Genomic DNA, 24,557 nt, shown 5'->3' with positions numbered 1-24,557 from the left:
GGCCCTCTGCAACTCAGTGAGACCTGGTTTCAAAATAAAGAATAAAAAATAGGCCAGTGGGTGTAGCTCAGAAGTCGAATGCCCCTAGGTTCCATCCCTAGACCTGCACACACAAAAAAAGTCACAAAAGTGTTGTCCCATGGCCCAGAGCTGTTTTTGTACCTTGCTAGTACCCTCTCCTGGCTTTTTGTTGGGCTTGCAGGAGGAAGAGTAGGAATGGTTGGGAATTAGGGCCATGGATGTAGAGAGGGACATAAACCAGATTGGAAACAGAGAATTTGACCCCTGTTAAAGCTACTCCCAAATTACCTTTACTTGGATTTATTTTATTTATCTTGTGGGTCTGGAGATAGAATCCAGGGGCATTCTACCTCTGAGTTATACTCCCAGCCCTATATTTTATTCTTTATTTTGAAACAGGGTCTCACTAAGTTGCAGAGGGCCTCAATAAGTAGCTGAGGCTGTCCGCAAACCGTGATCCTTCGGTCTCAGCCTCCCTGATGCTGGGATTATAAGCGTACGCCACCACACCCAGCTCTGGATTTATTTTTATAGCTCTGTACTATTTGATAATGCTAAACAGCCTCAGTGGTTGAAACTCTTGTCCTTGGCTTTTGTGAGTTAGCAATCCTTGGTATCCTAAGATATATTGAAAGCTTCCTTTAGGTTTGTTTCTTGGGCTCTTCTTCTATTCCTCACCTATTGTCACTGTTTATCAAGGTTTCTGGGCTTTTTTCTTAGTAATTTCTTCTAGGGAAAACTTTCTTGGTTTCTATAAATTATTCCAGGCTATTGACCCCTAAACCTTTATATCTATCTCCACTGACCTCTTTTAAGCTTCAATCCTATTTACATGTTCCTGCCGACCCTTTATATTTAACATCTCTTCAAAGTCGCCAATTTCTCCTAAAATAACCCTTATATTTTAATGACCACACTTAGGATTGATTCTTCCTCAAAATCAGCTTTGGCCTCCTCTTTGTTTTCCACTAAATTCAAGGCCCTTTACACATGACTCCAGCCCACCTTTATTATTCCTCCCTCTACTTCCCCTTTCCTTTCCCAAAACTACACTCTCTATATTCCTCTACTAGTTCACCATCAAATTCCCCATCATCATCACCTCTGAAACTGTTTCATTCCAAATACCCTTTCATTTCTTTCAGTATCTATAATTCTATTTTTTGAGGGTCTGGGGATGGAACCCAGAGGCATTTGACCTCTGAGCTATGCCCCCTGCCCTATTTTTTATTCTTTATTTTGAAACAGGGTCTCACTAGGCTGCAGAGGGCCTTACTAAGTAGCTGAGGCTTTCTGCGAACCGCGATCCTCCTGTCTCAGCCTCCCGAATGCTGGGATTATAAGCATGCGCCACCACACCCGGCCTATAATTCTATTATTTAAGTTTAATCTTCAGTGCTCAACATAAACTTTTTTTCTTGCAGTACTGGGGATGTAACCTAGGGGCATTCTACCTCTGAGCTACACCCCCAGACCTATTTTTTAGTCTTTTTTTTTTTTTGAAACAGGGTCTCACTGAATTGCAAAGGGTATCGCTAGCTGAGGCTGTCTAGGAACCACAATCCTCTGGTCTCTGCCTCCCGAATTCTGGGATTACAAGGATGCACCACCATGCCCAGCTTCAACATAAACTTTTTTAGAGCCCAATAGGCAAGTCGTGTCCTAGGCCAGCATATGCCAGATACTATATTAGGCAGTGTACATTCAGCATCTCACTTTACCCTCTCTATAACCCTGCCAATGAGGCAAACATTATCTCATTTTGCAGATGAAGAAATGGACATCCAATGTTGTATAGTTTGAAACTCGTCTTTGGTTTTTGTGAAATTGTACTCCCTAGTATTTTCCTTACATCCTGACAGGTCCATTTTGCTTTGTACCTTTTTACTCTCCTATTCCCCATCTCCTATTATTACTGCTACTTTTTAAAGTAGCAAAGCTCAGAACTGAGACTAGGTTTACCTGACCTTAACCATCTTTACAGAATGCTTGCAGCACATTCATTATTGATGCTCAGAGGCTCTTTAATCTAGAGCCCTGTACATAGTAGGAGTCCACTGAATGATGTTGGATGGAAAATGAATAAACAAAGTGCATATGCATGGAAAGCTTTTATCAAGTTAAAATTTATTTCTATACGTAAAAGAAAAACATGGAACGAATTTCTAGCCTAAATGTAGTTTACTTTTCTAAAACAACTGAGAGGATTACAGAAGAGCATACATAATGCTGCTAGAGTTTGTGATGGACATCTGTAGGAGCCCCATACAGCTGCCAAGTCCTTCTGCCAATCTCCTCACATCTATGCAGAAACACCTGCTAGCTTTTGGTTTAGTGTTTTACAGTTCATGAGGCATTGGTAATATAGAATTATCCATATAAGTGAAAAAACTGAGACCCAGAGACTGCATAATTTATCACTTAAAAGCAGAGTCTTTGAAGTTAGGTTATGCCCGCATTTAGATTGTTGCTTCAGTAGTAATGAACTCTGTGAACTTGGGCAAATTAATCTCCCTGAGCTTCAGTTTCCTCTTCTGTAAGATATAAATAATATGGGTATGGTATCCCTTATCCAAAATGCCCGAGACTAGAACTATTTCAGATTCAGAATGCTTCAGATTTTGTACTATTTACATCGATGATCTGGTTGAGCATCTCTAATTTGAAAATCCCCAAATCCAAAGTTTAAGTTTGTTTTGATTTTGTGGCATTTTAGATTTCTTATTTGAGCATTAGGTATGTCCAGCCTGTAATAAATTGTATTTTCTCAAAGAACTTCCTTGTGGCTTAAATGAGTTCATGTCTATAGAGTATTTAGTGCCTAACACATAGTAAGTATTCTATATTAGCTAACGCCATTATTATCATTATACCTCTAGCAAGTTGTAGATCAAGGCCTTGAATCAAAATGTTCTTTTTCTATCTTTCCTCTGTTGAAAAAATAAAAAACTGGTCCAGGACACTGCCTGTCTGGTGGTTATAGGCAAATAACTCCTTTTATATAAGATCTATCAGAGTTTGAGGGTTTTTCTTTCATTTTCTGCTGCTATTGGAGATTGAACACCAGTGCACTCTACCTCAGTGTTACACCCCTGGCCTTTTTTATTTCTTATTTTGAAACACAGTCTCAGGAAGTTGCTGAGGGGTAACAAGCCCAAGTACTGGGATTACAGGCACACACCACTGTGTAGAGCTGTGGTTAGTTGGTTTCTGACCACTGTGTTCCAGATTGGCCTCATTCTGGGTATAGCTAAGCTTTGTGAACTGAGGGCCTAGGCACATCAGCTGGACTAAGTGGAAACAAGAATGATTCATCCATCTGTTGCGGGTAGAAGCCAATCATGAAATCCCTAAAAATAAGACTGCAAAGCAAAAAGCATAGGCAATGGAATCAGCCATACCTGGGCCTAGTGTACCTTAAACAGCATCATAGTGTCCTGAGCAGGGGTTTAGTAATCAATGCCAAGATTCTCTTGTGACCCATGATCAAACCCCTATGACATAGCTTTAAACCATGATCCAAAATGCTCCTCTAGGTTTGGCTATATATGCTTATTGAGCTCTAGCAACACCCAGTTAGAACCCATCTTTGATATGTGAGAAGAAACATCTGTATAAATATTTCATTGAAGCCATTGGCCAGCAATTCTTTCTCGATCGAGGCCAGAACAGTGAGAAATTGACTTTAAGTACAATTGGAAGTAAGCAAGTTCAACATAAAAATGGATTACTCAGAAGTAAGGGATTTTTTGGTGACTCTCCACATCTCCTACAGGATGTTTTAAGACTAGGTACCATCTGTCAAATGGTATTCTGGATGAGGTTCTATAAGTTAAGTATAGCTAATGAATAGACATAAGGAGCATGGTCTGAGAAGTATAAGAGCACCTGAGACCTGGCTCCATAATTTATTCCTTATGTTTTTAGCTAAAGGACCATGTCACTTCTCTGAGCCTCAGTTTTCTCATATTTTAAGATACAGGAAATAGATCAGGCTCATTCAGGACAGCTTAAATCATATAGTGGGTGTGGAAACACTTTGTAATTAGTATAGTACAAGGTACTTGAAATATGTTGTAAAAGTTCTTCCTAGAAATCTCTTGCATTCATTCTGAGGAGTTTTCCCTATGACTTACTCTCTTTGGAAGGCAATGAAGTATGCCTTAGTCATGGCCTGAAAATAGTACACTTAAGTCAAAAGGTCAGATTGTGCGTGTATGTATGAGTTCATTTGTGCATGATTAGTTGTGCATCTATTTCATGACCATAAGGTTATTCTCTCCCTAGTATGTTGTATGGCTGACCTGTGGGAGGTGATGCACATTCCATAACAGTCTTTGTTGTCTATCAACTGTTTTGTCTTCAGTCTTACAGAGTGATGATTGCTTGGGGAATCAATCCTTCTGCAAAGCAAGTTGATAGAAAGCTGACATCTAAAAGACATGTTCAGCAATTCAGTGCTGGGAAGAGAATACTTGAGTTTCTTTACTTGATAGGCCACTTGTTCTATATTCTATAACATGTTTCCCCAAATGCTAGGAGGACTAATGGCCCATTCAAACTGTAATAATTAGGAGGAAAACAACAACATAATAATAGTGGTCAATATAGTAGCCAGAGAAAGGCAGACAATCATCCAATCCCCATCCTTGTCACTGTACGTAGTGTCATGAATGTGTGTGTGTGTGTGTGTGTGTGTGTGTGTGTGTGTGCATGCTCATGTGGCAGTAGGATAAATGTTTGCTTGCTGTTGTGTGGAGCCCAGTCCTTCTGTCCATTAAGTTTAATGACCCAGGTTAGGGGTCAATGCACAGCCCCTGCCTCATTAGGTGATCCTCAGCTTATTCCCTTAATTTCTTTGTTGCCCAGCTTTGTCCTCTATCTAATGCAGAAGTTGACTCAAAGCCCCACTGGGTTGTTGTAAAAATCACCAAATGAATCTGTGCCAAGGTTGAGTTTCTTGGGCACAGGGCATCACAGAAAGCTATATTCTTTCATACCCACGACCTCTCTGGATGGCATCATGTGTGGGTGAAGGCAGGGAGTTGTAGGACTGGGGTCCATTGTGTGTGAAGAATGTCATGGTCTGTTACCCTAGGGGGAGGTTAAAAATGGGGTTAAAAAATGTACCACCATATATAAGTTGGTCAGTTTCAAGGGGGAGGAACACAAAGAATCGAAAGCAAATATGCTTGTTTTAGCCACTGATATCAGTCTCTCTACCCCTGCCAGACTCACGGCTGCCTTGAAATATCAAAGAGAGATAGACTGGAGCTTTCTCTTTTTGGGGAGGAGTTCATGTGTAGGGATAAAATAATGGCATGCATATAGTCCATATTCACACTCTAGCTCATCCCGTGCACTAACTAATGAAAAGTAGACAACATTGTTTGTCTTGTGGTCCAACAGAGGTTGCACTCTAGCACTATTCCTCTCACCACCACCTCTTACCACTAGAGTATATAAATTGTCCCATAAGTAATAGATCTAGGGGGAGGGGAAGGGGCAAGCAAGGTAGCCAGCTGTGTGGACTGAACACATTCTCATTTTGTCTCCTAAGCTGATCACTGGAGATTCCATCGTTAGTGCTGAGGCAGTATGGGATCACGTCACCATGGCCAACCGGGAGTTGGCATTTAAGGCTGGCGACGTCATCAAAGTCTTGGATGCTTCCAACAAGGATTGGTGGTGGGGCCAGATCGACGATGAGGAGGGATGGTTTCCTGCCAGCTTTGTGAGGGTGAGTGTCAGCCTTCACTCTCCTCTCCTCTCTCCTTGGCTGTCTACCCTTCGCTTCTCCTTAACCAGCCCCTCGTTTTCCTGTTCAATCCTCCCCTGGTGATTTTTCTCATATTTTTTCCTTTTCTATTTTCTTTTTTTATTATTATTGTCTCCTACCCAGGACTGGGCTTCCTTTAATCTTTACCTTTCTAATTTTTAGGTGTTTCCTTTGTCTCGTTTATTTTAGTAATTCCCCTACTTCTCCTTTTTGTACAAATCACTTCCCTTGTCTGGGCCCTAGTTTTCCCTTCTGGGGTTGGCCTGGATGGTTTTGAAGACCCTTTTAACGATTTATACCTATGAACTTTTGCCTTTCTTATCTTCTTTTTGCTTATTTTCTTCTCCATGTCTCTTTTATGTCCTTTCTTCTTAAAGATCTTTCCCATTTTCTTTTCTTCTTTTCTGCTATCTTCTCTCCTCTTTCGCTACCCATCCATTCCCCTCCTCTCCTTTTTTTCTATGCTTCCATTGCTTTGTTCCTCTTATCTATGGAAGTATGAACACCCCTGTGTATTATCACAGGATTGTCTCCAGCTGTTATATAAGAGTATATATTCCTTGCTCCCCGGAGCTAGAGCTTACTGATTACAGGTCTTATTTTTTTATGTAAGTCAAATGGCTAGGATCTCAGATGTGTAGGGAATGGGAAACAAACACCCTGAAAGGGCTTATAAGGCTTTAGCCTCTTTAGGCATTGTACCATAATGAACCTAGCCATTAACAGAGGTGCTCTTGGGCAGAGGCTCCCAGCAGTTTCTGCTTCCTCTGGGTAACCAATTAGTAAAGTATTGTAGGGTAGAGCATTGGCAAGGTTTCCCAGCTCTTGGCCTTCCTTGAGATCGTGGGCTAAAATTTGTTCTTTGACAATCATAAGCTCTGATTTTCCCTACCCATAAAATGGTGTTGGCAATTCTTTAGTGCCATGGAATGTCACAGTGAATGAAATAAAACTTGAAGTTGCTTCATGGCAATGCAAATAGCAAGGCCACATGAGAGTAGACTATGACCATGTGTATTATAGCCTATCACTTTTTGTTAATTTTTCCTAAAGATAAGGCCAAGTCTTCTGTACCCCAAACAAAAGGTTAGAGAAGCTTGGACTCTTGGAAATTGAAAGACCTCAAAGTTGACATTATAGCAGTATGATATGAAGGAAGGAGCAGGACATTAAGAGTCAAAACCTGAGATGCAGCCTCACTACCTCCTAACTCTATGGTTTCTAACAAGAGTCTTAATTTCCCTGAGCTTTGTTTTTCTTATCTGAAAAAATAGGGATAGCAGACTTTATAAAATAATTCAATGAGATCACATATGAAAGTAAGATACCTAGCATAACACTCAACACATATTAATTTGGCAAGTGGTAACTTGTTTTATCATCCTCTTCCTCCTCCTCCTCATTACCACCTTATTAGCTCTAAGAAGTTTGATGTTTCAAGGCTGGCCCTAGAGATTAAAAGGGGCCCCCTTCCTCAGAGCCTATAAGCACAGAAAGCACTATTACTTGATTGGGATGATTTAGGTGAAGGCATTGCCCAGAATCAGAGAAGTATACAAAATGACCTCTCATACCCATCTGTCCTGAGAGTTTCCTAGTGAAATAGCCAATCCTTTCTTGTCTGTTTATGCTGTATCTTCCATCAGCATCTCAAAGTGCCATCTGTGTCCCACCTTGAAGAATCAGTCCCAGGAGTAGTCAAAGCATATCAATAACCACAAGCTTTTAGAACTAGTGTGAGTCCCTGCATATGTACAGCTTGTGTCTCTTGTGCTGACAGGCCTCTCTCTTTAAAAAGGATCAAACCAAACCAGGCGTGGTGGCGCACGCTTGTAATCCCAGCATTTGGGAGGCTGAAACAGAAAGATCATGGTTCATGGAAAGTCTCAGCTACTACTTAGTGAGGACCTTTGCAACTCAGTGAGACCCTGTTGCAAAAAATAAAGAATAAAAAATAGGTTTGGGGGTGTAGTAAGAAGGTAGAATGTCCCTGGGTTCTATCACCAGTATTGAAAAAAATGAATTTTTTAGGGAAATGTCAATTTTTATAATAAACAGTAAATCAAGTGATGAGGGGGAGTGAATGAGCAAGCCAGAATGGTTCTGAAAGGCAAATGGCAGAATTGGGCTTCAGAATATCAGTGAATAAGCGTTAATGATCCTAAGTCCAAGGCCAAGAGGATTATCACTTCAGGCATACATCCACAGCACTCACTTGGTATAGAATCTAGCCCAGAAATCCTCAACTCTGGCTCTGTCACAAAATTAATCACTTTGGTAGCTTATTTTAAATAAAACAAAGAAACAAACCACTAAAACCCAGAATCCAGGCTAGTTCAATAAGAATCTTTAAAGATGTGGCTCAGAAATTAATTTTTTAAAAGCACCTAATTGATTTTACTCTGCAACCAAGGTTAAACAGTGATTGTTACATTTTTATCAGACAGCATAATATATAATAAGAACCACAAATGCAAATCACAAATATAATTTAAAATTTCTGGTAATCACATTTTAAAAAGTTAAAAGTTACAAGTGAAATTCTCATGTATGTTTTATTTAAACCAACGTATTTAAAATGTCATTTATCATATGTTATCACAATAAAATTTTTCTCGGAAAGACTCCAGTGGAGTGATAGGAAGGGGTTTAGCAGGATGGGGAAAGAGTCTTGATGAAGGAAACAGTTCAGATATTTCTATGTATATATATGGATTATCAGTGCCAATCTCAATAACCTGTATGGGGAAGGAGAGGTGGAGTGGTATCACACAAAGGATACACACTAAGTATTGTGTACATGTATGCTTCAAGCACAACTTCATTATAATGTATAATTAAAGTGCATCAATAAAAGTATATTAGAAATTATTAATGATATATTTACTAAGTTTTAAAAATCTGGTATGTATTTTGAACTTACAACACATCTCAATAATAGCAATATTTCAAGCACTCAGTAGCCATATGTTGCTTCTCTATCAATAACACAAATCTAAGTCTAGCATTAATACCATGATCATAGACCTGGATTATTAATGATAGAGCCTAAATCATAACTCAGAATGCCAATATTCTTTCTACTATACCGTTGTTTATTTCTGGAGAACCTAGGATAATATTCCATATTGCCTCAGATTGTATTCAGTTAAGAACATCTATTTGATCATTGTGAACTTTTTTGTTTGTTTTAAGCAGAGTCAAATTGTCTTCGTATCACTAATGGAGAGTACCATGGAACCTTAGTGGCCAGCTGTTATAGTGTCACCAATAAAAAAAAATGATATTGGGCTGTTGCTTGAATGATATGAATAATGATGCCAGGGTAGACCTTTCAATTCTCACAAATTGGTATTTATGGTTAGTTTTACATTTATGGTAAGATTGGATAATACCCAAGGGAATTCATGATGAAGTTAATGAAGGATCTTTTCCAGTAGATCTCTAAAAATAGAATTACTCTCTTCATTATTCCACATTGCTTTTGACTGAGGTAGAATGGTACTGTGAAAGAGCTACCTAGTTTAGAAAATGGCAGACCTGAGTGTCAATCCTGACTTTACCACTCATCTGGTATAGGCTCATGGGCCACTATTTTCTCCTTCAAATCATTCAGGAGTTTTATTTATTTATTTTTTGTGGTACTGGGGATTGAACCCAGGGGCATTCTACCTCTGAGCTACACTCCCAGCCTGATTTTTTTTATTTTTTATTTTGAAATAGGGTCTCACTAAGTTGCAGAGGGTCTCACTAAGTAGCTGAGGCTGGCCTTGAACCTGTGATTCTCCTGTATCAGCCTTCCAGTTACTGAGATTACAAGCGTGAGCCACCATGCCTGGCTTAAAATCTTTTTTTTTCTAATATTAGGGATTGAACCCAGAAGCATTTTACCTCTGAACTACACCCCTATCCTTATTTTTTTTCTTTTTTTGAAACAGAGTCTCAATAAGTTGCTAAGGGCCTCATTAAGTAGTTGATGCTAGCTTTGAACCTGAAATCCTTCTGTCTCATCCTCCCAAGTACTAGGGTTACAGGCATACAACATAACACCTGGCTTCTAGAATCTTTTGAAGCTCTGTCATGTCTAGGTGGAACACAGGAATGATTCACTCTAAATTGTTCACACTGAATTAGTGTTTATAATGTTAGTAGCTGAATTTCCTAGGATGGTATTCCTTCACACTTTAGGACAGTTGCCTAATTTATCCAAGCTCACTCTAAGTTGAGATTCAGTAGCATTTTAGGAACATCACCCATAGGGTATTTGGCATATAATAGAAAAGTATAGTGATGAGGAAAATACTTCCTTGCAATCTCTATACAAACTGAATTTTAGATCATTGGGCCAAATTGGTGACTGAAGTAGTGGACAATTTCCGTTCCATCCCTGGAAAACTCATTTGTGTGTAAACATTCAAGCCCTAGAATGGATAATCAGAGGTGTTTAGGGTGGCTCTGTCCAAGCTCGCCCTGCCTGTTAATAATCATGTTAAAACCTGACCTAGAATCTGAGAAACCCAGATTCTTACCACAGTTCTGCCATTAAATGTACAACTTGAGCAGCATCCTGTATAACTTCAGAATTGTTGCTTTCCTTGTAAGATGGGGGCATGTATAAATGATTTTTAACTTGTGATATTATATATGTATATACATACATATATGTATGTGTGAATTCTGATTCTGATGCCATTTTGACTTTATACAAGAAATTTCCAGGTACATATGTCTTCTACTCAGTAAAATATGTCTCCTTTGTTGTTTTGAATTTCATCCTTGTATGTGTGTTTGTATGTGTATATGTCCTCAGCTTCTCTTCCTTCTACTGGGGATGTGGCATTAAGCAATTCAGGTGTGGATACACAGGTCTAGTAATTGGGCAAAATTAAGTGAATTGCAGCTTGCTGAATATCAGCCCCAATATCTAGCTGTTGATATCTTTAGCAGCTTTCTTGTGTTGGTTTTCCTATTCCAAATGGTGGGCTGAGAGCAGTCTGCTGGAATTGTGGAATTGTGTCTCTAAGAAGTAGCAAATCACACCCCGGTAGTAAGTAGGATTCTTCTTGCCTGAAAGACCCCAGTTACAAGTTATTCACGCTCTTTCCTTTGCCCCTGAACACAAAAGGAGCCTTTGTTCTGACTTTGGACCATGGCCTGGGAGCTTGCTGCCTACTTAAGTGTAGGTGTGTATGGGATATAAAAAAAACTACATGCAAATTGTTATTTATGGAACTTGAGGCCTTTGTGACAAGGCATGGGTTTGGTGAGAATGTAGCCTGCTCAGATGCTACCAGGTGTTGGAGAATATATATATATATATATATATATATATATATATATATATATATATATATATATATATAGTTTCTGGCTTGCCTGGAGGTAAGGGAATGAAAGAATGTCCTAAGCAGGCTTCTCTTTCTCTATCTCTCTGGGACTTAAACTTTGGGACATTTGACTTTTGAGGTATACTCTCCCTAGCCCTATTTTTATTCTTTATTTTGAAACAGGGTCTCACTAAGTTGAGGGCTAAGTAGCCGAGGCTGGCTGCAAACCTGTGATCCTTATGTCTCAGCCTCCCAAGTACTTGGAATACAAGCTTGTGCCATGATGCCTTGCTCAGCAGGCTATTGCTTTCATTCTTTGCCTTTGTATCAACCAAAAGTTTCCTGTCTATAGGGAAGACCACTGTTTAGAGTGTTACTTAGCTTTTATTTATATAGTTCCTCCCTTGCAGCAAAAAAGACTTTTGAGAAAAGCTTCTCACTATTATTAAACTGTAATTTAGAGCTGGAAAGACTCATATTGGCCAGGGGTAGTCAACTTAAATGCTTATAAGGGCCAGATATATAATTTATATGAGTGAAGTAGACTGAGTCATGCCCAATTTTTTTGTGGTACTGGGGTTCCTGGAAGCCCTTCTACCTTCGGGATACACTCCCAGACATATTTTATATTTTTGAAACAGGGTCTCTTACGCCAGCATGGCTGGCTTCGAACCTGCGGGATCCTCCTGTCTCCGCCTCCCAAGCGCAGGGATTACAAGTGTGCGCTACCACGCCCGGCTGTCATGCCCTATTTAAAAAGAGCAAACATGAGTTAGATGGTTTTCATTGGTGGGGTGGGGTAGAGGAAAAGAGAAGCCTACTGGGGCTAGATCTTTCCATTTTCAAGAAAAGCCAGGAATTATATTTTTATGTGAAAATCTCCATATTTTAAAAATGTTGAACAATAATTAACAACTTGTCATATATATTCTATTTATTCATACAACATACACACATAACTTTTCTTTTTTGTTGGACATTATATTTTCCTTGTAAGTATTTCAGGTAATATTTCACAGTTTTAAACACTGTGAATTTCAAGTGGAACATGTTTTTTTGGCTAAATTATCTTCCCAGGACAGAGCTTGCAACTATTGGTCAAAGGGAGGGCATTTCTCCATGGATTAATTACAGAGATGTCTCTTCTGCACTAGAATTTAAAATGTCATTATTAGCACTTATTTTCTTTTGGGTGACCCATCTTAATGACTGTACCTTCCTGTGCTTTGAATAGCCACACTATAAATTAATAAGTTTACTATGTTTCAGGTACTTGTACTTTTTATTTTTACTTTTAATAACATTAATAGTTGGGTTATATTTTAAGTCACTCAAAAGTAAAAATAGGATAGGTTCTTATCAAAAATAAAATTCTCCTTGCCAAATTCTTGCCAAATTCTCTACCCAGGCCAACCAGTTTGATACTTTCTGTGTTTCTGTCTTCTCATGGTGATCTGCTAATCTATAAATGTGTTTTAACTTTTTGATGCTAGAAATTTGGAGCATGACTGGTTGACTTTCAGTTCAAAATAAAATTTAAAACTAAATTTTCTCCCACAATTCATTTCTCTGTTCTAGGCATAATAAAATCTGTCACTATTCAGTCCCACCTCTAGTCACTATTGCCACTTTAAATGTCATATTTAGACCCCATTTCTTGATCTTTCAACCACACAGTTCCAATTTTGTAAGATAGGATGTTAGTCCTCCCACCCTTAGCCCTCTTAACCTTCCAGCTCCTCTCTGATTATTCTTTTCCCAACCTTTAGCAGCTGTGCTTTTATTTTGATGAGGTGAAAATTATAACATTTATTTTCTTCTGTAATTACAGTAAAAGTTTTTGGTGATTTATCTCGTTTGATTTTTTTTTTTTTTTTTGCGGTACTGGGGATGGAACCCAGGGACATTCTACCTCCAAGCTATATCCCCAACCCTATTCTTTATTCTTTATTTTATTTTTAAAATTTTATTTATATGTGGAACATATCGAAAGTGGTATACATTTAGACTGTGCTTGGTACCCTCTCCCCACTCCCAGTTCCCCTCCCCTCTTCCCAACAATGAGCGTCCAGGTTAACTATGCTATATTCATACTTTTACACATATCCGAATATAGCTCCTCCATTAATTAACCTCAGCCTTCTTCCTCTCCTACCATTCTAGCTTTGCTAAGATTTCCACTCCATTATCTAGGGTCCCTCTGGTATTTCTAATACTCCCTAGTTTGATCATATTAGAGAAAACATATCTCCCTTCTCTTTCTGTGCTTGGCTGATCTCACTTAACATAATGTTCTCCAAATCCTTCCATATTCTTGTGAATGGCATGATTTTATTCTTCTTTATAGCTGAATAGAATTCCATTGTGTGTATTTCCCAGAGTTTTGCAATCCATTCATCTGTTGATAGAGACTTAGATTGGTTCCATATTTTGGCTATTATGAATTGTGTTGCTATGAATGTAGGTATGCATATGTTACTGTAGTTCTCTGATTTCAGCCTCTTTGGTAAAATACCCAGGAATGGTAGAGCTGGATCATATGGTGGATCCATTCCCAGTTTTGTAAGGAATCTCCACACTAATCTCCATAGTGGCTGAACTAGTTTGCACTCCCATCAACAGTGTAAAAGAGTTCCTGTTTCCAAACCACATCCTCACCAGCATTTGTTGTTATTTGATTTCTTTATGCTTGCCACTCTGATTGGGGTTAGATGGAATCTCAGCATAGTTTTAATTTGCATCTCCCTGATGGCTAATGATGTAGAACATCTTTTCATGTATCTATTGGCCATTTGTATCTCTTCTTTTGTGAAGTGTCTATTCAGTTCATTTGCCCATTTCTTGATTGGGTTGTTTGTTTTGCTAGTGTAGTCTTTTGAGCTCTTTGTATATTCTGGATATTAGCTCTCTAACAGAGTGGTGGCTGGTAAAGATCTCCCATTCTGTAGGCTTTCTTGTTAGGTTCTTGACGGTTTCCTCTGCTAAGAAGAAACTTATTATTTTGATGCCATCCAACTTGTTAATTCTTGATTTAATTTCCTGAGTTTTGGAGGTCTTATTGAGAAAGTTACTGCCTGTGCCTGTTTGTTGGAGTGTTGAGCCTATGCCCCCCTCTAATAACTTCACAGTCTCTGGTCTAATTTCTAAGTATTTGATCCATCTCCAGTTGATTCCTGTGCATGGTGAAAGGTGAAGATTTAGTTCCATCTTTCTACAAAGGGATAGCCAGTTCTCCCAGCAACATTTGTTGAAAAGGCTATCTTTTCTCCAGCATATGAGTTTGGCCCCTTTGTCAAAGATTAATTGACTATAGGTGTGTGGGTTTGTTTCTGTACCTTCTATTCTGTTCTACTGGTCAGTATATTTGTTATTGTGCCACTACCATGCTGTTTTTACTACTCTTGCTCTATACTATAATTTGAAGTCTGGGATTGGTTTGGGTTTTTTTCTTTTTGGTGGTACTGGGGTTCCTGGAAGCCCTTCTACCTCTGGGTTACACTCCCAGACCTATTTTATATATTTTTTTATTTGGAAACAGGGTCTCTTAAGCCAGCGAGGCTGGCTCTGAACCAGCGTGATCCTCCTGTCCCCGCCTCCCAAGTGCGGGGATTACAAGCGTGCGCCACCACGCCTGGCAGAAGTCTGGGATTGTGATGCCTCCTGCATGGTTCTTATTACTGAGAATTGCTTTGGCTATGCTGGGTCTTTTCTTTCTCCATATAAAATTCATAACTAATTTTTCTAGGTTTATTCTTTATTTTAAAACAAGGTCTCACTAAGTTGCAGAAGGCCTCACTAAGTTGCTGTGGCTGGCCATTGTCTCAGCCTCCCAAGTACTAGGATTACAAGTGTGCACCACCATGCCTGGCTCCCAGTTTGATTCCAAAAGTCAGAAACCAATGAAAGCTTTTGTACTCTAATGGATCTATAAAAACAATAGCAGATATATGTATTGTTCTAAATTTTTGTTTTCCTTAGTTTAATATAAAACACTTCAAAAGCCACCCAAAGCTGGGCGTGATGGCGCACGCTTGTAATCCCTGCACTTGGGAGGCCGAGACAGGAGGATTGCGCAGGTTCAAAGTCAGCCACACTGGCTTGAGAGACCCTGTTTCCAAATAAAAAGTATAAAATACGTCTGGGAGTGTAGCCCAGAGATAGAAGGGCTTCGAGGAACCCCAGTACCACCAAAAAAAGCCAACCAAAAGATTATGTTACTATATCCAAGTTTGGAATTCTTTCTTTAAGTTCTTAAATAATTGAATTTTTTTCAAGGTTTTATATTTCTCCTAGCGGAGAGATAGTTTGCTCTTGATCTCAGCCAAACCTGTATTCATTGAGTGGGTAACTTGCAGAGGTATAAATGTCCAGGCCACAGGCTTTCCTATTTGTATATGCCTTTCTCTGTCTGTCTGAAGCCAGGATGTTCTTTATTAGAAATATGAGCCTAAATTTTATATTTGTAACTTTGCTTTGGAATAAGACCTTTTCAGAGAAGAGGAGAGAGTACAGATGACCCCCAATTAAAATGGTTGGATATAGGATTTTTTTTACTTTTGATAGTACAAATCGAATACACATTCAATAGAAAATGTTGAATTTTTTATATATTCCTAAGCTGGCAATGTGGTACAGTGCTATGTGTGTGATAGGGAGTAGTACTGGGGATTCTGCTCAGGGGCATTCTACCTCTAAGCTACATCCCTAGCCCTTCTTAAAATTTATGTTGCAACAGAGTCTGAATAGGTTGCTGAGAGTCTCAGTAAGTTGCCAAGGCTGATTTTTTTTTTTTTTTTTTTTTTTTTTTGCTACTAGAGATGGAACCCAAGGGCTTTCTACCTCTGGGCTACACTCCCAGACCTATTTTGCATTTTATTTGGCAACAGGGTCTCACTGTTTGCTGAGAGCCTCACTAAATAGCTGAGGCTGGCTTCTAACTTGTGCAATCCTCCTGTCTCAGCCTCCCAAGTGCTGGGGTTACAAGCATGCACCACATGCCCAGCCGCCAAGGCTGATTTTAAACCTGTGATCTTCCTGTCTCAACCACTCAAAGTACTGGATGTGTCAATACAGTTGGCTATAATGCTCTTAGAATACTGGGGAGTGGCTGTGATCTGCAGGTCCCATTCAACCATGCAATTAGGAAGGCAAACATCCAGTATTCCACAGTGTACCATGTACAAAGCTATGGTATATTGAATGTATTTTTGATCTAGGATATTTTCAACTTGTGGGTTTAATCAAGCTGTAATGCCATTGTAAGTCAAGGAGTGTTTATTAGCAGTGGCCTATTCATACTGAAATGTATTTCCTATCAAAACCTTGCTTGAGAATAGTTTGGAGGTGAAAAGGGACCAAGACGGTAGCAGAGAAAAGAAGTAAATGAAGAAAAATTGAATAAAAACAACGTGGAGATGACTAGAAGGCACACTTTCATTTGCTTGGGGCTAGCTGGCTCTCCACAGGGACTGTCTCCTAAGATTCCATGTCTCATAGAAATTACTTTGAATTCAAGAGGACTGGCCAGAGAGTAAAATGGAATTGACTTTACATCTTATGCCTAAGACTTGTGAGTGGTATGGTCTTTGGCATATTTCTTCACATCTTTGAGTCTTTTGTTTTTCTTGCCTATAAAATGGAGTTGGTGCATCCTGCTTTTCTTCACATAGCAGATTCTTACATTTGAAATAGCATGCTACATTTTGATATGGCCTTTCCAAACACGGTTGTGATTTGTCCTCCCTAATACATAGAGTTAAAAGGATAGTAGAACTGAATAGAGAGGCTTTGTCACTGGTTACAGTTGAAAAGCGGAGCACAGAGGGACTATCTCTAGAGACCCATGGCATAGAATAGTACTACAACTATGAGTTTCTTGGGCCCATAGTTCTGTGCATTTCCCATTCCTTGTGACCTCTGCAGAGCTCAAAAAAAGCTAGCAAGTATAAAAGGAGATTAACAAGTTTGAAGACTATGCCCCCAGGAGGTATTTTGCTTGTTCTTCCTGGGCTCTTGAGGACTAGTTTGGCTGCAGGTAGGGTAGATGGCCAGTTCAGTGCGCAGGGGAGCAACCAATAAAGATGTGCCCCTGGCACTATGAGAAGTAGCTTATGGTAATCTTGTCATGACTACTCTTTTATGGCTCTTCCTAGTCTTCAACTTCCAGTTCTGTAAGGTTAAGATCCTTACCTCCCACTTACTGATGGCATCCTCTCTCCAGGCCTGGCAACAAAGTACTCTAGCCAAGTAATACAAAAGCCAGGTTTTGAGGGTCACATTGTTTAGGCTGCTAGTCTGCAAAACTCCTCATGGCTCTTTTTAGGCCACTTTCTCCCTTTATTGGCCCCAATTAGAATAATTTTAGGCTATCGAATCTCAGGTCTACCAAGTTTAGCTTTAGAATTTACCCATTTCTCTGTTTCATTCCCCTCCTATGCTTGGTCTTACTATCTCCCAGTCATTGGAATAACTTGTTCCCTAGATTCCTAAAGCAGCAAATCTGATCATATGAGATGATGGTCAAAATAAGTACCAAACTCAGGCATGAGTTGAGTTTGGGCCATAATAGGGTTTATGTTAAATCTTTGAGAGCCTGAAAGAACTAAGACTGACCTCTGAACTGCACTTAATCCAGATAGGATGCTTTCTTGAAATCCTTGAATAATCTGGCTAACCATATAATCTTTGGTCATGTCATCCAAAGGAATTGTAATATAGGGACACCTTGGCAAAGCAACCTTTTTCCTTTGACCTTTTTGCCTTCTTAACGGCTTTATTTCTAGCCTGTATTTGCTCCATTTCTCTTTCTTCCATACCTATCTCTTCCCCTCTCCTCAAATACAATGTTTTTTTCTGAACAGAAACAACAAAAGCTGACAAGCTGATTCACTCAGTTTGATTTCTGTTTCCACACATAAGACACTAACTAGATTGTCATAAATGTGTTTGGAGCAATATCAAGATAATTAGAGGAAGGCTAGGGATGGAATATTATATAATAAAACATGAAAGATAGCACTTTGCCCAGGCCCTTCCCTACCAATCCTTCTGTAGCGATGGAGCTAGAGATAGCAAAACAAACCCTATTGCAAGTTCAGGTAATTTTCTTAAAGGTGGAACTAAGGCCTTTACTTTTCCTGGTACTGAAGGTTGAACACAGAGGCATTCTGCCTGTAAGCTACATTCCCAACTCTATTTTATTTTTTACTTTGAAACAGGGTCTTGCAAAATTGCTGAGAGTCTTGCTAGGTTGCTGAGGCTGGCCTCTAACCTGTGATCCTCCTGTCTCGGCCCTCCAAGTACTGGGATTACAGGGGTGGGCCACCACACCCAGTGAATAAGGTCTTTGCAAACTCATAAAAAGCTAATTCTGTTTCACTTTGCTTTTCCCCTTCTCTGCTAGTAGAAGAAGACACAACTATTTGAGAAAAAACCCATTTGGGGTAGTTGAGATCTGGAGTTCTTTGTTAAAAAAAATCATTGAAGACAGAGGATCTAGGATGTCAGATCTCATGAAATTATAACCCTCCTCAGTCCCAATACAGTTATAAAATGAGGAAATTAAGGTTCTAAGATGAGAGATAATCAGTCTAAGGTCATGTAGGTAGTTAGAATAGCATAGCAGAACCAATCTGTAACACAACCTTTCTGTCTTGTAATTCAGTATTGATTTTGTGATATCAGGTTGTCTATTAGAGGCTTTTGCTCTGTTTAAAGATGCTTGGAAACAAGTTTCTTTGAAGCAGTATAAATATCTTCTTTGTAGTCTCTCTTGTACAAATAATGTCTAGTGAATCTATTATTTGCCCCTGTAGATCATCAAATAGAAGCTATCAGCACTGGTATGTTATCATATGTTATTACTATTTTCTTTTGCGGGTCTGGGGATGGAACCCAGGGGCATTCGACCTCCAAGCTATACCCCCTGCCCTATTTTTTTTATTCTTATTCTTTATTTTGAAACCAGGTCTCACTGAGTTGCAGAGGGCCTCACTAAGTAGCTGAGGCTGTCCGCGAACTGCAATCCTCCGGTCTCAGCCTCCCAAATGCTGGGATTACAAGCATGCGCCACCACGCCCGGCCATATGTTATTACTATTAATGCTCCAAGAAATGTTCTTTGTGGACTGCCCATGAACCCTGTTTAGGGAAGTAAGTTCTGGCCTAAATTTGCATTTGATTGAATATGGTTAAATTGGATCAAATCCATTTTTTCTGAATTTTTAAATCCTTTTTATAATGGTCTGGTGAGCAATGATTGTTGAATCAGAGCCAGAGTTTCAGAATTTGGGGGAATATCTTAAAAGCCATCCAGCTTAGCCATCTTGCTGATATTTCAATTCCTCTAAAAATATTATTGCTTCTCAAGTAGCCATCCAGTATTTAGTCATATCTCTGCTGACAAGGGGCTTCCTAACCTCTTCAGGCCCTTGATTGTGGCTTAGGACAGGTCTGAGAGACTTATGTCCTTATGTTAAACTGCAGTCTGTCTTTCTGGTGTTTGTACTCATGGGAAGGGTATAAATGGCCAAAACTACTGGCTCTGGAGATAATCTTTCTGGATTAGAATCCGAAGCTTCTCATTTTTCAACAAAGTGGCCAAGGGTAAGATCTCTTGTACTTTTTGTGATTCAGTAATTTTATTTGTGTAATTTAATGACATAGCAGTACCTACTTCATTAAGCTGATGTGAAAAGTAAGCATAATTATTCAAAAAGTACTAATAATGGGGTATGACAAATGGGAGGCACACAGTAATAATATGGATGATAATCACAGCAAACTTTTAATGTTAATGGCAGGAGTATCCTTACTTCCCATTGCTTACCCCTCTCTAGTCCTAGAGGAACACACTGACTCTACTCTGTCTGCAGCCTTTCAAAGATCTAAAGTCTGTTCTCTCCTATCCCTCAGGCTTTTAGACTTTCATCTTTACTCATCATTGGGATGAATCATTCCATCTGCATCAACTTCTTGCTACTCCTACATGTATGTCCTAGACTGAGGCCATCTGGGCATGCAAGACTTCTGTTCCATCCCATTCAGCCACTTCTATGAGGACATGGGCTACTTGGAAGCCTGGATATGCTGATACTACCAGGCTTTTAAAATTAATAGGAATGGTGTTGGCAATTAATGAGTCAGCAAAACATATAATTGGACCACGTGCTTTCTTGGCTGCTCTGGTCTCTACCAAGAGACATAATAATGTTACTAGGGTGGTTGCCTCAGCAGTCAGCCTTCATTTATGAGCTAATACATAGTGGGGTAATGGTGCTATACATAGGAGGCCAGAAATGGTTGGAAAACATTTTTTAAGATGTATTGGGGAAAAGAGTCCTAATGATAGACCTGAAAATTCTGCCCATTAGTCCAGCTCTTTACTTGTTTTAATAAGCTTATTACGGTAGTGAGGTTATTGACATTGCTGGTCAGTGGTGATTGAGCCAGAGGGCTGGCCATTTGTGGAGTAGACTCATGCCTACATTCAGTTTCATATTAGGTAAACCTAATTCATTCTTAATGGCACATTTAATAATGATCTTATATTTGGGCCAGAACCAGCAATAACTCTAAATTGCAATTAAGTCAGATGAACTTGAGTTGTGGTCAGGTCCTAGAAGGTTACATTTTCATGTGGACTGAGATAGCTTGAGCTAACGGAGGGAGTAAGGACCATCCCAACTGCAAATGTGAGATAGAGTATAGCATCAGTAGGCAGTAGACAGAGGTGGTTTTGTTGTCATGGCAAGCACTTGGTATTAGATTAGCATGAAGTTGTTGATTGTGGTTTAATATGTAAGCAAATATGGTGACTAGAAGTCCAGAGGCAGGCAATATGCAGTGAAGATGGTTTCCACATCTGTAGAATAAAGGGCTAAGATATAAACTCATTCACCCAATAGATACTCTCCAAATGACTACCGAGGAGGTATAGAAATATTTAGATTATTCTCCAAGAATCTAAGAGTAGAAATGTCAACTTATATAGAAGGAAGGTAACTTGTCTAAGCTCTATCACTTTTTGTATTGTGGACAGTATTGGGGAGTGAACCCAGGGCCTCACATATGCTAGGCAAACACTATACAACTGAACTATATCCCAGAACTTTTTTATTTTTATTTTTATTTTCCATTTTTTATTTTGAGATAGGGTCTTGCTAAGTTGTTGAGGCTAACCTCAAACTTGCAATCTTCCTATCTCCGTTTCCTGAGTAGCTGGATTATAGATTTATGCCACCATGTTTGTCAGGTCTTAGAGGGAGCATATTCTACTCCCTTAGCTTCCCCAAGTAGCTAGGGTTACATGCACATGCTACCATGCCCTATAGATCTAAGACTTTAGTGAAATTCTCTCACTGTGTCAGGTCTGTTTTCTCTCTGGAAGATGGATTTGTTTGGATCATATAAACTCCAAGAACCTTTCTAGACCATACTTAATATTTTAATTGCATTGTTATTATACATTGTAGTATAACATTGTGGTATATTTTACCTCAACTCAGAGGTTGAGGTAAGATAAACATAAGTTTTACAGTTTCCGCTATTTATTTATTTATTTATTTATTTATTTATTTACGGGTCTGGGCATGAAACCTAGGGGCATTTGACCTCCAAGCTATTCCCCCTGCCCTATTTTTTATTCTTTATTTTGAAACCGGGTCTCACTGAGTTGCAGAGGGCCTCACTAAGTAACTGAGGCTGTCCGCGAACCACGATCGTCTGGTCTCAGCCTCTCGAATGCTGGGATTACAAGCGTGCGCCACCACGCCTGGCTTCAGTCATTTAAAATATATAATTCAGCACATTTAGAATGTGATGCAACCATCACCTCTGTCTAGTTAAAGAACTCCTCAGAAAAGTTTAATACCCATTAGCAGTCATTCTCGATTACTTCTTCCTCCAGCTCCTGGATTTCATAATATTTTGCACACAGGTTAGCAGTTGGAAGGTAGAAAAAGTATACAATTCAGTAGAAGTTGAGGAAAATAAGAAATATATGACTCAGTAGCCATAAGAGAATATCTCAGCCTCAATAGGAAGCACAAAGTGTTAAAAATACAAGCCAGAAGCTGGGCATGGTGGCACACACTTGTAATCCCAACATTTGGACACTGAGACAACAGGATCATAATTTGTGGAAAGCCTCAGCTACTTAGTGAAGCCCTTTGCAACTCAGTGAGACCCTGTTTCAAAATAAAGAATAATAAAAGATAGGGCTGGGGGTGTAGCTCGGAGGTAGAATGTCCCTGGGTTCCATCCCCAGTACCACATACACACAAAAAAATACAAGCCAAATAAGCCAGATATTGCTAGAGAATTTTAAACATGGAACAAGTCAGATTTAGGAGCATTTGTAGAGTTCTGTATGAATTAGATAGAGTGAGACCCTGCCAGACTTACCTATGCCAATAAACAACATGTCCCAGACAAGATACTCTAGGTTGTTGTTATCCCCAAGGTTGACACCATATGCTCCTAGAACCATAAGGCAACATCTGAGAAAAACTTTCCTCTTTATTCTGGGAAAGGTTTTATAAAATACTTTTGTAATTGATCTTATACTTTCTCTGAATTTCTCATATTCCAAATGCTACCTCATTCACAGCCAATCTCCAACATTCCCCCCCCCAAAAAAAAGGTAAAATTTATATAGCCTGGTCTGGGGATATCGAAGTCTTTTTGTCCATGACAAGGCTTCCTAAGTTGAGTAATCAAGGTCTGATTCCAAATCCAGTGTGTTTCCAGGTCACTACCCTGAAATGTTTGTTTTGTTTCGCTTCTGAATGTCAAATAATTGCAAGCTTTCTGGGAGATGAGTAAACTCGGGTCACCTTGATTTTTAGCATCCTCTCTTATTGTGGCTTTCATCCTGAAATCAGGGAGAGCAGGGCTTTGTACTTTATCTAGACAGCTTAAATAGAAGCCTTCTCTTTCTTTTAACTCAAATAGAAAGCAAATCAAAGGAATGTAGAAGAAATGAACTTCTAAAGGTCCTGTCAGAGCACTCCTTTTGTGACTACATACTAATAAACCTAGATTCTGTTAAGGTCAAAGCAGGATAGGCCCATGAAAACCAAGGAAAGGAAAGGACTTAAGGATAGAGTGGAATATAGTTCATCTTAGGGATATCTAGTTTTCTTGACTCAGAAAACAACTATGTCATCTGTGAAGGGTTTCCCTGTGCACCCAGTTCAGTTTGAGCTCTTACTTAAGAAGCCTTGTCATGGGCAAAAGGCACTGGCCTTTTTATGTAGGGCTACGTAAGTCTCCCTTTGTTGTGTTGAGGAGCACATTGTTTAGCTGTGAAGGAAAAGGACTTTTTTAGTGTGTGTGTGTGTGTGTGTGTGTGTGTGTGTGTGTGTGTGTGTGTTGATACTGGAGATGGAACTCAGGCAGGGACATTCTATCTCTGGGACATACCCCACCCCAGTCCTTTTTTATTTTCTACTTGGAAATATGGTCTCACTATGTTACTGAAAGCTTCACTAAGTTGCTGATAGCTTCACTAAGTTTCTGAGGCTGGCTTCAAACCTGTCATCCAAAGGAGGACACTTGTAGTATGAGAGATTTATGAGAAAATTATGAGAGCAATTTAAAAAATCCTTTCTCATTCACAAATATATCAAAGTCAATTGCTAAGCCAAACATGAAAAGGAGCGAACGGGAGGGAATGGGGTGGGAATTGGGGAAGGGCTAAATGAGTGATGTATGCATGTATGTCTCTACCATCTTGTACTCCATTAAGATGTATGACTACAATGTACCAATAAAAAAATTTTAAATTTAAGTTGTTTTTGAAATAAAATAAATAAGCTGGGTGTGGTGACATATGCTTGTAATCCCTGTACTTGGGAGGCTGAGGCAGGTGGATCGGGGTTCACAGCCAGACTCAGCCACTTTGTGAGGCCCTCCGTAACTTAGTGAGACCTTGTTTCAAAATAAATAATAAAAATAGGGCTGGGGATGTAGCACGGAGGTAGAATGCCCCTGGCTTCAATTCCCAGCACCACAAATAAATAAATACTATTTTCTAAGACCATTTTCTGCCTAGAGAGAGCAGTTTTTCTTATGGTTCTAGAGGCAGCTGAATAATAACAAGAAAAGCCGATTCCTGACTCCGTGCCAGGAGCTATTTTGCATACATTACCTTATTTAGTTCTCACAATAGTCCATGAGCTAGATTGATATTATTCACTCTGTTTCATGTATGAGGAACCTGAGGATCAGAGAAGTTAAGTAACTTATTCTGTTACTTAGCGAGGCATTTGTGAGCCCATATTTGTACCCAGGGTCCCAAGTCTGCACCCTTTACTTCTGCCATAGATTGTCTCTACTAATTTTGGCCCGAAAGGGTGGAGACCACATCAGTCTTGGCTGCCATTTGTTCATTGAGAAGCAGCTCCCTCTCTGGCCTTGGAGTTCTCATCT

General features: G+C 39.4%; 1 protein-coding gene across 6 annotated transcripts in view; it reads left to right on the top strand.

Moving 5' to 3' along the window:
• ARHGEF9 (Cdc42 guanine nucleotide exchange factor 9) overlaps positions 1-24,557 on the top strand; it is a gene marked incomplete at both ends in the record, with an annotated part of 158,874 nt that overhangs the window by 57,150 nt on the left and 77,167 nt on the right. For 4 of the 6 annotated variants that reach the window (XM_080718334.1, XM_080718335.1, XM_080718333.1 and 1 more), the window contains one exon: positions 5,582-5,761. The exons of 1 other annotated variant lie outside the window; for it this stretch is intronic. In XM_080718334.1, coding sequence (XP_080574460.1) covers positions 5,582-5,761 — 180 coding nt within the window. Of the gene's footprint in view, positions 1-5,581; positions 5,762-24,557 lie in introns of those variants that run through there. One more of the 6 variants, XM_080718337.1, reaches the window with a different exon arrangement.

Source organism: Muscardinus avellanarius (genome assembly GCF_963383645.1).
Source record: "Muscardinus avellanarius genome assembly, chromosome: X".
NCBI lineage: Eukaryota > Metazoa > Chordata > Mammalia > Rodentia > Gliridae > Muscardinus > Muscardinus avellanarius.
Note: the sequence above shows the minus strand (reverse complement) of the source record. Positions and strands in the feature narration are given on the sequence as shown.